This window comes from Epinephelus fuscoguttatus, linkage group LG1, assembly GCF_011397635.1.
Source record: "Epinephelus fuscoguttatus linkage group LG1, E.fuscoguttatus.final_Chr_v1".
Lineage (NCBI taxonomy): Eukaryota > Metazoa > Chordata > Actinopteri > Perciformes > Serranidae > Epinephelus > Epinephelus fuscoguttatus.
The window spans coordinates 36,766,845-36,782,490 of record NC_064752.1 but is presented as its reverse complement, the minus strand read 5'-3'; the positions used below and the strand labels follow the sequence as shown (position 1 = coordinate 36,782,490).

The 15,646-nt window shown below is 45.0% G+C and overlaps 1 protein-coding gene across 6 annotated transcripts in view; it reads left to right on the top strand.

Moving 5' to 3' along the window:
* The window catches only part of foxp4 (forkhead box P4), a 257,342-nt gene that overhangs the window by 219,793 nt on the left and 21,903 nt on the right, over window positions 1-15,646 (top strand). For 5 of the 6 annotated variants that reach the window (XM_049580580.1, XM_049580606.1, XM_049580589.1 and 2 more), the window contains 3 exons: window positions 4,037-4,159; window positions 7,007-7,138; window positions 12,305-12,443. In XM_049580580.1, coding sequence (XP_049436537.1) covers window positions 4,037-4,159; window positions 7,007-7,138; window positions 12,305-12,443 — 394 coding nt within the window. The remainder of the gene's footprint in view (window positions 1-4,036; window positions 4,160-7,006; window positions 7,139-12,304; window positions 12,444-15,646) is intronic. The other variant, XM_049580598.1, reaches the window with a different exon arrangement.

Here is a 15,646-nt window from a genome sequence, read left to right as displayed (position 1 = left end):
TGGGGTTTGCTCCTACCAGGAGAGGGGGATGAGGAGGAGGAGGTGGAGGAGAAGGAGGAGGAGGAGGAGGAGGAGGAGGAGGAGGATGAGGGGAGGAGGTCTGTGTCAACCTCTCTCTCCTCCTCCTGCTTTCTCCTCTGTCATTTTTTCAATTATCCCTCTCTCCTGCGTGTCCCCATAGACCCAGAGGCAGGGCCCGCATCATTTAGACTGAGAGCCTGTTTAGATTCTGATTATAGCCTCCTTTCTTCTCACCACTCACGGCCGTCTCACACACACACAGACACACACACAGTTACACACCACATACTGGCAGCACATTTTTGAGCCAGCATGAGGTGAATAACTGAAGCAGTAAATCTATCTGTTGAGGGCACACAGGATGCTGCTTTGTGTGTTTTATCATCTTTATTTTAAATGTGATAATTGGTGTACATTAAGTGCTGCTTAGGGAAGCTCTGTTTGTGGGTGTGTTCTTGTAGTCAGACACCTCAATTAAAAGACAGGTAAAGGTGTTGAATCCAAAGTTAGCACCTAAATAAGACAAGATGCAGCCATATAACCAGCCTGTCTCAATATAAACACGGTGCTGAGCTGCACCGAGCTTATTTCCCCGGCTGCGTGCCGGTTTAATATCAGATAGCCCTCCTTCCTCTCTTCCTGAGGTTTCATCTGAAATGGAAAGTGGGGCTTTCCTCCTCGTTAGAATGAAAGTCATCAAGGGAGGAGAGGAGAGGAGAGAGGGATGGAGGCTCATTGAAATGCAAGTTACATCCCCCTTCTTTCTCTCTCTCTCTGCTCCTTTGGGACTCCATGCCTTTCTCCTCCTTCCCATCTTTAGGGCACTCCCTCACTCCCTCTCTTCCTTTGTTAATCAGTTAAACTCCCTCTTCAAACAACCCCTCTAATTACTCCTCCACTCTCTGTAAACGACAAGGCTGTCTCTCGCTTCTCTTCTCCTTCCCTCCCTGCCCCCCCACCCCCCACCCCCACCCCCCGGCTCCCTCTCTCCAAGACCGGGGTTGACCTCTGTCAGCCACCAACCCCTCAGCAGTGCGTGTGTGTGTGTGTGTGTGTGTGTGTGTGTGTGTGTGTACATATGACTGATTCTTGCATGTTAATGATAGGAGTGACATCTTCGGGTTTAAAATCCTACTTTTATTAGTGGTGCAACTTTCACATTTATCAAACACCTGCTGTACAGGATTGTGTGATTGTTCACCTGCATCTGCGTGTGTGTGTGTGTGTGTGTGTGTGTGTGTGTGTGTGTGTGTGTGTGTGTGTGTGTCCACGATCATCTCAAGTTCTAGGCCGCACTTTCTCCTTTAGCAAACCTGCTCAGTTAGGTTGCTTTCTTATTCTGTATGACTCTTCTCACACATCTCTCTGTTTTTCAACCAAGTAATTCCTCTCTTACGCCCCATCTCCCTCCCCTTCTCCACCTCCTTCTTTCCTTTCTTCCACTGTGTGGATGGTATCCTTCCTTCTCCCCTGTCTCTGCTCACCCTTCCACTCCACTCCCCCCCTCCCCCAACCCCCCCCCAAGCTTCACCTCTCTCCCACTAATCTACCACGCATCTCTCTCTTTTAAATTAACATGCAACATGAAAAAAATGGGACGACAGCGGGGGAAAAAAAAAATTAAATGCATTTAATAAATGGCTGACTTCAAATCGCCCGGCTTTTCAGACTCTCCCTATTCACAGTCCAATGAAAGGGGAGAAATCATTCACCGGGAGAGACAAAGCCGAATGAAAATATAATTCCGCATTGTGAAGCGCTTTTGTCCTGGCCCGTCAAATCGCTAATGGCGAGGCTTTTGTTTTGTGGCGGCGCTCTCAGGCTGGCGGTGTCGTATGGCGGTGGCAACGCATGCCCCATAATCACCACGCTTTGTGATATTAGATTATAGGGGCAATTAATGGCGTCAAACCTTAACTACTCAGCATTCAGCCTGCCACACACACACACACACACACACACACTCAGCCAGCCTTACACACATGCATACGTGCACATGTACACACAGACACACATGCGTTAGAGTATATCAGCGCTTGCACACATGGACGCGCGTTCGATTCTGGCGTCAGAGCGTCAGCCAACACACAGAAAGGTGCTATAACTCCAGTAATTATTACGCCTGTGACTTGAAAATGTCAATGGCGGTGTGTATAAAATAGAATGTATGAGTTGTCAAGGAGGAAGAATGGGATGCACAAGAGCAATTAATTACAGCTTTTCATTTGGCAGCTTAGACTGACAAGGCCCGGCGGCGGGGGCAAGCTGGCATGACGCCAAGCGGCACCCATCACCGCCCCCACCTTACTCACTGCACCCCACCATCCCATCCCCTCTGCCTGCTCCTTTACCAACTGCCACGACGCCACCCTTCCCCTGCCTCACCCCCGCTCTGACTCTGTCTTTTCTTCTTCTACTTCTCCCTCAGCTCAAAAAGCACACACTCCTGCGCTACAACCCATTCATCTACATACCCTATTCTCCATCCCGTTGCCGATACATGTGGCAGGGAGTGTGTTTAGTTAGGGGAGCCTGCTTTGATAAAGGCAGAGTGTGGGGCCGCTGACAGACACACAGAGAGAAAAAGAGACAGAGAGGGATGGAAGGAGGGAGGTTAGGAGAAGGGGAGGGGGGGGGAGACCGAGGCCAGGTGGGAAAGAGGGTGTTAGTATTTATGGCCAATCTTGTTTACAAAGTCAAATCAGCTCTTTACAGATTTAATTTACCAGTGACAGCTCGTCTCCTCTGGTGCTCTCTACTGCACAATTCCCTCTCCCATCACCCTCCCTACCTGCCATCCCCTCAGGTGGTGAGTAGATAGACTGCTCTGGAGAGAGGCTCCGCACACACTGGCACTTGTGCATGCCCACACACACACACACAAGCCCACACACAGTTTGACCATGAGAGAGATTGATATTTCACCACAGCGTGAATATGGATAAATGGGCAATTTCAAAGGTGATAACTCATCCCTGTATTCCTCAGTAAAACAGCCATCCCCACTTAACAGGCAGGATTATTTGTATTGAAAAGGCTGTATAGTTTATTGATGTATAGGGAGGGAGGGAAGACTCAGCCTGTAAACACAGAGTTAATATCAGCTCTCGGTCCCGATCTTAGTCCCCCTAAATATCTCTCAGTGTCTGAACTGCTCTGTCTCTTTATCCCCTTTATTGTTTTCTCAGGCCTTAATTCGGTTAATAAATACAAAAGCACTTTGTCAGCAGGATTGTCTGCATTTATGCATGCGTGTGAGCGTCTCAGTTTCTGATTTAAGCGCTTAGTTTGTCTCCAGTTTTGCGGTGTTTGTCATCAGATTAGCATCTCTGCCCGTCTCTGTGTACAATGCATGTGCATTAAGAGTGCTTGCACAACACATCTGCGAGAATCACCACATTCCTCTCTCAGTCCTCTCACTCTATCTGTCTCTCTCTCTCCGTCTTTGCCTGCCTGCAGCTCTATCTGATGAGATAGACATCTCATCAGATAGCCACTTTGTTGTTCCTTTCTTCTTAGCCAGGCTTGACTGTGTGGAAAAGAGAATCGGAGGCAGTCCTAATCACGTGTTTATAAAAGCAGATAAGATTTTATATTTTATAGGGAGATTGCATATCTGTCCTTTTATCTGCTGGCAGAAATTGCCACTTTTTGTTGTTTTTTTTCCCCCACCACAATTCCATCCTTGTGGAGGAAAGTGTCAACAATACGTGTGTGCTGTGATGTCTATTTATCTTTGTCTGATGTTGCCAGCTCTTCTTAGCGGTGACTGACAACGGAGAATAAGAGACAACACACCTCTCTAACTTAACCTGTCCATACCAGCATACTGTACAGCCGCCATTCACACTGTTTGTTTTGAGTTGAGCATTCAGTTGCAGGCACAGTCATGCTTAAAGCTCGCTGTGCCGGCTAGGTCTTCTCACACAAAGCTTAACCCATTGATTGAGTTGTCCTACTTTTGCAAGCTAGTGTGAGTAATCTAACACATTTCTGTGTGCTGTGTTGCCTTCAGGTGCCTGTGTCCATGGCTATGATGAGTCCGCAGATGATCACTCCTCAGCAGATGCAACAGATCCTGTCTCCCCCTCAGCTCCAGGCCCTACTGCAGCAACAGCAGGCTCTAATGCTACAGCAGGTAAGACAACACACACACACACACACACACACACACACACACACACACACACTCTTGTTGGACCCGGTCCCAGGCCGACATGTTTGGATGTGTCTGTTTTAGTAGGCGCTGACACATACTGGGCGTGATTGTATCTTATTCAATGCTCGGAGATCTTTGAAGATAAATACACATCCACATATCCACTTATACACACATTGTCATTTTCGAGTACCTCCTCTTTAGCATTATTGCTAGGAAAATGTGCATGCTCCTGCAGGCACACATACACACACACATACACACACATGTGCGCTTTTCAGCATCACCCAGTGAATCATAGTGATTCAGGAGTGTGTGTTGATGCCCGGCAGGTGAGAGAGGGGTTGTCATGTCGACACAAACCAATAAACACTCTTCATCTGCAACAGATCTGTCAAATACTGAGCCGCGCCAACCTGTGACCTCCTACCTACACACGCAACCTTGTAAAAGGCTGTGAAGAGGACTATTAACAGAGCAGGGACAGAGAAGTAATTACGGCGTAGGGGATGCCGAGAAAATACATACATACAAACTCCAGGCAAGGCCGGAGCAGACAGTAGATTTAATAAGGAGCGGTAGCTTTAGGCAAGTATAAATTGCAGTGGGAAGATCTGACAACATGTATCATAATGGAAATGTGAAATGCGCTGGCTTTCTGGAAACAGACATGCAGATGGCTAAGAACCTCTTCACCAGCTCTTTTTTTCTCTAACGAGGAAAAAGGAGATGGGGGGAAAAGGGGGTTGATAATGCACACACACACACACACACACACACACACACACATGCACACATACACATTATACTCCCACTATTAAAACCACTGAGTTTAACATTGCTCTCCCACTTAATTAACCACAGTATGGACTTGCTCTTAGTGTATATCTGCAAATCAGGCACTTTTACACATACACACACACACACACATACGCGCACACACGAAACAATCAACCAACATATCACTCACTGAAGCATTAAATTTCATATCCCCATGGCAATACAGCATTGTGTAAGAGTGTGTAAGTAAGGTTTACGGCCCACTGCTGCAGTTGTGTGTTTGTGCGGGCATTCATTTGTGCACTTGCATGTGTGTCTGCATGTGTGTGTTTTAACCTTTAAGTTTCCTCTAACCTTTACTTATGCTACAGCTGCTCTGCCTTTCTTTCTGAGTGTGTTCACTAAAGTCAAGGTCATGGTAATAGGCTGGAGAGGTGAGTGCCTCACTTACACATACTCTTAATGCACAGAGCCACTGAATCAAATCATTAAAAAGACCTTAATTATCACTTAATTATTCCCTCAACTCACCACTCTCCAGCCAAGTGTGTGTGTGTGTGTGTGGACGACGTGTGTGTGCTTGCGTATGCATTTGTCTGTGTGATGAGGAGGCGATCGGGGCTAGTGACGCGGAAAAGAGAGATTAACTCGGCCTAAGGAGCGATAAAAGAGAGGAGAGACAGATGGAAAAGAAGGAGCAGCAAGAAGGAATGAGTCCTGCGTTTAAAATAAATTAAGGACGAGAGATGAGGGAACTTCATCCTACAAAAGCACAGTAAATTATGCGAAATTGAAGCAATGGCTGGGATAAGATTGAAAGTGGAAATGTAAAACACAGAAAGAGCAGGACCATCACGTTACACAGGGTGTGTGTGTGTGGTGAGGATGGGCAGTGGTGTGTAGTGCGCTCACTGTAGGGTCAGACGGATGAGAGACCGAAACAACTGCTGCGCTGTGAAGTCATTCTCTGCTGAAAAGCCTCTTTGAACATTTGACGCACCATGAAACAAAGACAAACTGCAGACGGACACATGTAGAGGCTGTTCTCAAGAGGATAGGCCCCCCCCTCTCACACACACACAAACACACACTGTGGTCAGTGTGAGGTTTTTTTCTCCCTGTCCGCCTTGCTCTCCTCTCAGCAAGATTAGAATCTTAATGGAGCTTCCTGAGTAAATTAGTGATTAGTAAGTCAAACAAACAGACAAGCTGTGGCCAGTCAGAGGAGACTCTGTGTGTGTGTTTGTATGAGTATGTGTGAATCATTAATAAATGTGTGTGTGTGTGTGTGTGTGTGTGTGTGTGTGTGTGTGTGTGTTTCCATGAATTAGACTAGCAGGTGTTTTATGACAGCAGTACAGTAAATACAGTAAGAGCCTCAAGTATTTCACAGAAGAAAATATCCATATGTATTTTTCCCTGTAGGCTAAGAACGGTCTTGTTCAGTCATGCAGACTGTGCAAGTGTGTGTGTGTGTGTGTGTGTGTGTGTGTGTGTGTGTGTGTATGCACCAGGACTCATTTTCCAATCCTCACATTTATCTTTTTCTATATTCTCCAATTATGTTAGCTTCTCCTTTGCAATGCCACGATGCAGTGCGTGCGTGCAGGTGTATTTCTGTCATATCATATCCATTACATATACAGCATATGGACTCTATGTGAATAATCCAAGGAGGTTTCAGCATTATATATATACAGTAGCTCTGACACACACAATCACCTTACAACACAACTTGACACAGTCTAATAGCTCAATGATATTCTCCAGTGGTCGTCTTTGACAGGTCTGCGTTTGCTTGTTGTGTGTGGTTTCTCAATAAACCACACACACCGCCACAACAATAAGCCGCAGCCTTCACCGAGAGAAGTAGAAAGCAACTGCATTCCTTCAGACTCCCATTCAAGTTACGGTGTCTGACTATAGTCGGGGCGTCTCACTGTTGGACGACTGCGGCATTGTTGAGGTTGATACAAAGTGTGTTGTGACTCACTCGCCTCATATTTCTCCATCCCCTTGCCTCCCCCTTTCTGTGCCTGTCTCTAGTTACAGGAGTACTACAAGAAGCAGCAGGAGCAGTTGCATCTCCAGCTTCTGACTCAGCAGCAGCAGCAGCAGCAGCAGCAACAGCAGCAGCAACAGCAGCAGCAGCAGGCCGGGAAGCAGGCGGCAAAAGAGGTGAACTTCACCAAGTACACACTCACTCAGCTCAAGTACACTCTGAAGTACACGAGTACCCTTAAACGCAGTAAAAGCGGTTGACATGGGAGTCAGCAGAAGGGAAAAAATCACATGGAGGATTTAATGTATAGGATTTATATATACAATATGTTAGCTCTATTTTCCCTTCTCTCCTCTCATCCTCCTTTTATCTGGTTTATTGTTGTGTGTACAAGCTTGTCTCAATACAGGGATTAGTAAATATGGATTTTCATTTCTTCTACTGGCGTGCCGTGTCGAGCCAGTGAAGGAGCGCTGCGCTAAGCCATACGCTACCCTGCCAAAGTATTCATTTGCATGCCTTCAGCTCTAAGCCCGAGGTGAAATCTCTCTGTAGGAGGGGTCTGCCACTCTTTTAATTGTCAATTAACCCCGCCAACATTAGGAGCCTCCCTTGCTCTCTTTTCTCCCTCACACACACACAAATTTGCATTAACACACACACCCTGTACCAGGTTTAACCACAGCTGTGGTGCAGTAGGCTATCAGAGGATCAACTAGGATCAAAAAAAGAGGATCTCAATCGATGAGACAAGATTACTGTCATAACCTGCGTGTACGGGAGTGTGTGTGTGCCTGTTTGTGCATGTGTTTAACAGTTCCATGAATGCTCATTCACCAGAATTACAGAGCACACAGAGGAACGCGCAGAAGACAGACTTAGGGAGAGGGGCCTCATGAGACTTTTCTGATAAACGCATGAGGAGACACATCCTAGATTTCTCCTCCTCTTCCTCATCCCCTCCTCTCCCAGTGGGCAGACCTCCCCCCACACACACCCACACACCCCGCCCCACAAACTCCTCGCCGACAGCGGTCAACCAACTCGACCGTGACCAAAGCAAACCAGTTGTGGTTGACTCGCATGTTGAGAGGGTGTCTGAATCGCTTTCCCTTTTTCTCCCTCCTCTCTGCCGCTGTCCCAGTTTTCAGGTTTGTTGTCCTGTAACAACTAGACAAGTGCAAACACCGGTCACACGGCTACACATACACGCAGAGAGGGAGAGGCTTTGATGTGTGACGGTTCACCGCACAAACACATACACTTGAGGGAATATGCCTCCCCGCAGAGCTGCATACAGCTGATATGACTAAGGCCATTTCCAGCAGTCAGTGTTTTTCAGTTGCCGCGAGACGTCAATCAAAACAAAAATGCCTTTTTAGTGGACTCCTGTTTCTCTCCTGGTCGAGCAGGTGCTGTCAGATATTGAGGCAGGAGGTGTGTTTCATTTACGTACAGCTTGGAGTTTTTGTAAACCTGTCCCATTGTGCCGGATAACCCGCAATCAGCCAAGAACTCTTACCCTATAAACTGCTCCTGGTCAGAGTAGTGTTAGGCGGATCAAGTGTGGAAGATGATTTGAGATTTCAGCATGCCTTTAACACACCCACAAAACAAGAGAAGAGGTAGAGACAAAGACAACAGTGGAGGACAGAGGGAGAATGAAACAGAAAATCTCTCCTTTGCCTTTTGGAGTGTTTGTGCTCGAGTGGCTGTGACTTTTTGCCCTTTTCCCTCCTTTTCTTGCAATTCCTCTTCACTTTCTTGTCTGCGTGGAAGTGATGCATTGAAAGAAGGAGTATGTATGTGTGTGTAGAGTTGATGTTTGTGTGTGTCGCCGGTGCATTTGGGACTGGTCAGGAGTCAGCTTAATGAAGTGGCTCTGACCATCGCTAGAGATGTGTGCCTGTGTGTGTCTGTCTGCGAGTGTCCATCTACAGTGTGTGTGTGTGTGTGTGTGTGTGCGCACGTGTCTGTCTGTGAGTGTCCTTCTATATGTATGTGTGTGTGCGTCTGTGTGACTGGCAGGCTCAGACAGTGTGTGATGTGCTCATAAATCACATTGACAGCCTGTTACTGCGCTAGCTTTGGCCACTCAGCCACAGCTAATGTAAACAGAACACAGGCACACACACACACACACACACACACACACACACACACACACACACACACAATGTGTGTTTTAAAGAACCATAGCCATATCTCAGGAGGGAATGAGAGACAGAGGGGGGAGTGGAAGAAATAAAATGGACAGACAAGTAGAAAAGGAGGGGCGGGGAGGGGAGTGAGAGAAAAAAGAGGAAGATGGTAGGAAACTGTTCAGTCAGGACATTCTGATCATGATAGACCGTTTATTGCAACAAATGGGAATTTGGCAGTTTCCTTCAAAGGTCTTAATTATGTAAGCATGGCAGATTTTGTCTGTGTTCTGAACACCCCTTGTGTAGTACTCAGTTTGCACTTACTAAAGGAGTACACAATTTTTAACAAATTATTTGGGTCTGTGTGAAAAAAGCAAAGCCGACGTAATGGAGGGTCACTGTCGCAACAGTGTTGTGGGTTCTCTGTGTACAAAGGCCTAAAAATTCTGGGCGCCCTGAGTAGAGATTCCTAGAATTTTCACCACTTCTCGCTTATTGTCGCATTACTCCTCGTTTCTTAGAATCCTCAGAATTGCCTTTGTGAGCCCGATGGAGATATAATTGCCTTTACAACACTCTTAGCAAGAAGAAGGCTATTACTGTCCTCCTTTTCAATCTGGTTGAATGATGTGATGGTTTTTTTAAGCTTGGAGAAAAAGTAAAATTCTCTCAAAGGAGAGCCACTGTTGTTTTCTTTAAGCTCTAGAGACCATTTATTGAGTATTTCAATAACCTGTCAACCAATCCACCAGACTAAGGGACTGTCCCAATACCCACACTTCTCCTAGAAATACCCACTTGCACTTGGTTGTGCACGTTCATGTTTAGGCTAGTGGTGTCCCAAAACAGAGTTGAGGTAGTGGAAGTGGTTTCCAACACTTAAAATCCGCCCAGGATTCCAAGGGAGCCCCAACCCACACTTACAGTGAGGTGGAAGATGAAATTTCCCAGAACACCTTGCAAAGTCAGCAACTTCGGCAAGTTTTGGAAAACAATTTGTGACTGTACGATCGGAATGTAGGCTATATAAACAACAGATAGTTGGACTAACGTAAACTCATCAGCAACTCGCTTGAACACAGCGTCAAAATATTTAAACAAATCGACTTACCAGAACAAAATCGATCAGAACTAGAAGACGTCGTAGGCACCTCCTGTTTTCAGCATTTCTTCTCCGTTGATTCATCAGACGGAGAAGAGTAAACATAGCACATGCCACAACACAAGCGCTGGAGCTGGCATTTTCAAAACTGAATGACTAGCGGTATCTTGCGTCGCTACTATGCGTGACGTATGCCTGCACGTCAGCCACGCCAATTTGCATGAAGTGGTGTCTCCTTTCTCAGATCTCTACCCTAATACTTCTCACTTCCCTCATCAAGGGTTATCTCACAAACGAGGGCACTCAATACTCAAACTCAAATAAGTGGAAGATATAAGGGGTAGAAATGGGATTGGGCCTAAGAATCAAATCTCTGGCCTGTTCACTTCATGTATTATCTGTCTTTCCTAACTGTTCTGTTAAAGGAACAGTTATCAGCAGAGGTCTCTTCTTCTCCAAAACAGATGGACCAGGTGATTGAAACCAGCAAAAACACGAAATAAAGCAGTTTCTCGTTGCGGAGGGGCTGGGATTGGCCCTATCTAGAGCCAGTGTTTGGTTTGTCCATTATGGGCTACTGTAGAAACATGGAGGTACAACATGGAGATCTCTGTGGACATGACCCGCTTCCTATGTAGATATAAATGGCTCATTTAAAGGTAACAAAAACACAACAACTCTTATTTTCAGGTGATTATACACTAAAGAAGACATACTTATTATATTATATTCCATATATGCTAATTTATCCCCCTAAATCCTACACACTGGGCCTTTTAGTACGCTGGTGGATCTATAACTTGTACATCTCCACTATATAACAACAGTCTTCTCTTTTTTTGTCTCTTTTTGTTGTTTTGTTTTGCCTTTGTCTTTATTTTTGTCTCACAGCTTCTTGATTTGTGAGTTATAGTTACAGTAAAATCTGGTGATATGTAAATATATTTGAATGTTGTACCTGTCCTACTATACTAGCTGTCAAAAAAGCAAATAATATAGTACAAATACTAAAATATTTTCAATTAGCCTGAGAACTTGCAACCTGTAACTAAACTCTATTGAAGCATTGTATGGTAAAAAGGTGTTTTCCCCTCCTCTGTTTCTCTTCTGTAAAGCATAGTTGTTGTGCTTTCTCCTCTACGCCCCCTCCCACACACAAACACACTGCCATCACACTTCTTCTCCCCAGGCACCAAGTCTGAAAGGATGTGACCTATCTGCCCTTCCTGTGAGATCCTCTCTGTTCAAAGAGTTCCAGCCTGCCACTCTCTCTCTCTCTCTCACACACACACACACACACACAATGCACAGTTCCTCAAGTTGTATTTATTTATTTTTCCTCTCCACTAGTTATCTGTGAGAGATAAAGTCCATCTCTCTGGGGGGTTGGTCGGAGGGGACTTCAAAAAGCGCAGCGCAGGCCAGGTTTGCCTCAGACTGGGAGGGCAGGAAAGGGGACATTTATCACCACAACACACACCGACACTATCGCCACGCGCCACGTAGTCTCTCCCACTCTCCCTTCAAGCTCCCTCGTTCCCTTACCTCCTTCTCTTCATCCTCAGGGTCCTCACAGCATCAGGATTTTCTTCATTTTAATACAGGACTATTTATTTTTATGGTGTTAGTGACTTTTTACTTGAATTTGTTGAGACTGAATAATGTAATGGGACAAGCAGATCATTCAGATCATAATAACAGAACAGGGAGGGGCTTCTTTGTAGATATAAAATTAAAAAAACCAAAGGGCAACTGTTGTTAAAATCTGGCATTTTGTTCAAAACTACCATTGAAAAATGTGACACTTTTACAAAATTTGATTGTTTTCAGAGTTTGTTGTGGTTGCAAGAAGATTCCTGCAGACCTACATTAGTTTAGTTTACATGGTTTGACTTTTTTGTGTGTGCCAAAATGAGAAGAGAGCTTATTAGTACATACTTCAGCATTTTGAACAAGGACTACTGGGTGCTGCATTTTATAAATATTAGTTATTGGTGTTAATGTTTTTTTTTTAAAGTGGGAAAATAACTGGATGTGCATGGAAGTAATATGTAACTTAACTCCTACCGTCTGTTCTTCTGTCCTCTGTCCCTCAGCAGTTAGGCAGTAAGCAGTTGGCCTTCCAGCAGCAGCTGATCCAGATGCAGCAGCTTCAGCAGCAGCACATCCTTAACCTCCAGAGACAAGGCCTGGTCCCACTGCAGCCCACCGCTGCCATGCAGTCTCTGCAGCAAGGTATGCGCACACACACACACACACACACACACACACACACACACACACACACACACACATATACATATGCATCCATATACACTCAGTGGCACAGACACATCCTTAACAAACATGCATACAGACATGGTCGTAGCTGAGCACACACACATACAGGCCTGTACCCAGTGCCGCATGTGATGCCTGTTAAGTTAATCAGCCTATAAAAGATAAAAGGGAACCTGATTGGTGGGTTTGTGGAAGGTACTCATTTGGATAATAGGTAAAATATGCCACTAAGCCCCCTGCTTGGAGGTGTGTGCATGTGCTTGCAGGAGTGTGTGTGTGTGTGTACTTGAGATTAGCCAGACACAAGAACATCATCGTTTTGCTATTGCTGTGCCCACTGGATTTTTTTTGTTCCTATGTAACGTCTCTCACAGTCCTTCATTTTGTCAGCGTGGCTTTAGAGCGATAAATGTTGACTGTTGACTGGCCCGCCCTTCACGAGTGTGTGTGTATATGTGTGTGTCTTCGTCCACTTTTGTCTGTACACAGTAATGTCTAATACGCACACACACACTGCCTCACGCAAAGAAAATGCTTTAGGGGCTCTAAAGTGGCCGTAACATTGCTAAAGCGCTGACTGAGTTGACCAAACAGAGCAGTTTCCTTCCCTCCGTGTGTCTGATCTCTCTCCTTCTCTCATGCACACACACTCTCATAGTCACTCTGTAATCTGAATCTGACAAAAACTATTCAAGCTAATCAACTTAATTTCTAAAAAGTTCATTTCAAATAAGCTTCACACAGCACCCAAGAATTGAGGAGAAACTTCAGTGTGATTAGTGCATGTGTTTGTTTAAGTGCTCAGGGGCAGGGTGTGTGTGTGTGTGTGTCTAATGAAGGGTACATGGAATATCCAGTTTACAGAGGGTGAAAAAAATAGTTATATTCAAATTGAAAACGAACGAAAAGGATAGGAGTGTTACTTTTTAGATAGCTGCAAAGATTCGGCTTTGGCATCTCCTTCTCTTTCTCCCTCTCTCCCTCCGTATCAGAGTGGAATTTCCCTGCAGTGTGAAAGAGCCGGTCCATTGTGACGGCTCAGCCAGGCGTGAGCCAGAGCATTCCTCTGACCAGCCATGCCACACAAACACACAAACACACATGCATAAACACTCGCACTTACACACACAAGTGCACACACTACTGCCACGCCTCAAAGGGCTGTTGTGTCCGGTGGGTAGTTGGTGGTGATGGTTGTGGGGGGGTGGGGGGGGGTGACATGAGGGGGGGTCCTGCTGCTGTGGTTTTTGTTTATTTCTCTTACTGCAGTAATGGCACCTCGTAGATATCTCATCACTGCAAAGTTTGTGGCAAAAAATAAAACAGAGAGGATTAAACGTATCTGAATGAGAATCAAACAGTTTTTCTAAGCACAGACGAAGCATTGTGAGAGTGTTTCAGCAGTTTTTTCACTCTCATACAAAAAAAATCCATTAGTTTTGACTTTATCCTGTTAGACCCCACCTTCTGAGTAACTTAAAGCTACTTCCTAGCCTGTCTCACGTCTACAGACATCAATGTGAAAGAAATACGACCCTCGCAGCCAGATGTGGGTGTGTACGTTACAACGGTTAGCAACAAAAGCACTCTTATCCAAGCAAATAATTTGTATGTGTCAACACTAGCTGCTTTTTTCACCTGAAAGCACACAAAATCAAGATTTTTTTTTTGTTTAGAAATCTGTTCTGCTCTCAGCCTGTTTACAGTTTGTCTTTGCTTGCTTTTCACACATCAGTAAACTGTTGACTTTCACCAAAATCCAAAATCTGTTTCATTCTCTAAAGTTGCATTTGTCTTTCTTATTTATAATTTAATGGATGTGGTATGAGCCAGTCTGATAAGTCAGAAGAGGAAACAGTTTATCTAACAATCCCTTAACTACTTTACACTTTCACTCTCTGGGCGTGTCCACAGATTTGTCGGGTTTCTTGGATAACACACACACAGACGTACAGAAATCTGTGCACACACCGCCTCATTCCTCCAGAGTGAGAACTTTTGTTTTGGCGGGACCACAGAAGAATGCAGACAAAGCAGACATAATATTTGGATTGCTGCGAGATCTGTGTATGTGTGTATGTGTATGCGCAGATGTGTGTGTGGGGCTGCGTGCGTGCGTACGAGCATGGTAAGATCCATCGGAGTAGGCTGTGGCATTTTAGGCGTCTCTCTCACTGTGAAATTGGAGCAGAAATAACAAAGCTGCGACTAGAAAGAACTCGAAGTGTGCACCCACCCTGCTCAGACAAGTAGTGGTCGTGACAGGAGCAGTGGTGCTGGTGGACGGTAGCAATTGCCAGCAGAGATTAGGAAAGAGTTGGGGAATAGTGGATATCTGGAAAGATAACAAAAACATGCAAAAATTAACTTTTGCTCTGTTTTAGTTTGGCCTATTTTCCTCTCTTAACCACTCTCAGGGGGCTGTAATAGTTGCATGTGTGTTTTATGTGGATTAGAATAGTTTGCCGCAGCTCTCTGTGACATCAGTTTATTTACAGTGTGTCTGTTTGTGGCTGATTCTGTTGATATTTTGTCTCATCTGATTTATTGTTAACCACATTTCTTCTTAGCTTTGTTTGAATGAGCTTAAATTAAGGGTATACTGTGCAGGATTTGTTGGTCCGTTTGTAATCACAACATTCAAACTGGGTCCCTCCTCCCTACACTGCTTGTACATACTAGAGATGTTACAATACCAGTTTTTTCTTTGGAATACTGATTCTGATATCTGAACCTGAAACCTGCATGCTACTAACGCTGTATGGGTGTGAAATGATTGCTGTTGTTCAATGGCATGGCTTGGCTAAACTAAAACATGAACATATACATACAGAGATTGAATGCCATAGAAATTAGCAAATTGCTGGCATTTTGCTAATGTTATACAAAATCAGAAATCAGCTCTAAAACAGTAGTGGCTTAACAGAGTAACTTGCTTTGTAGACTACCATTTTAGAGTGGCAGAAAAGCTGCTGGCTTATCTGTGTGTTAATATGCGGTTGTGTCCGATGGGTGCATGGACTTGCATGCCTGCCGATACCCGATCCAGCATTGTAGGCCGAATCCAAGGCAATGCCGATAGTAGTATCACAACAACTCTAGTATGTACACTACAAGCTACTGTTGTAGGCACGTTGCATTTGTTGCATGGAAAAGAC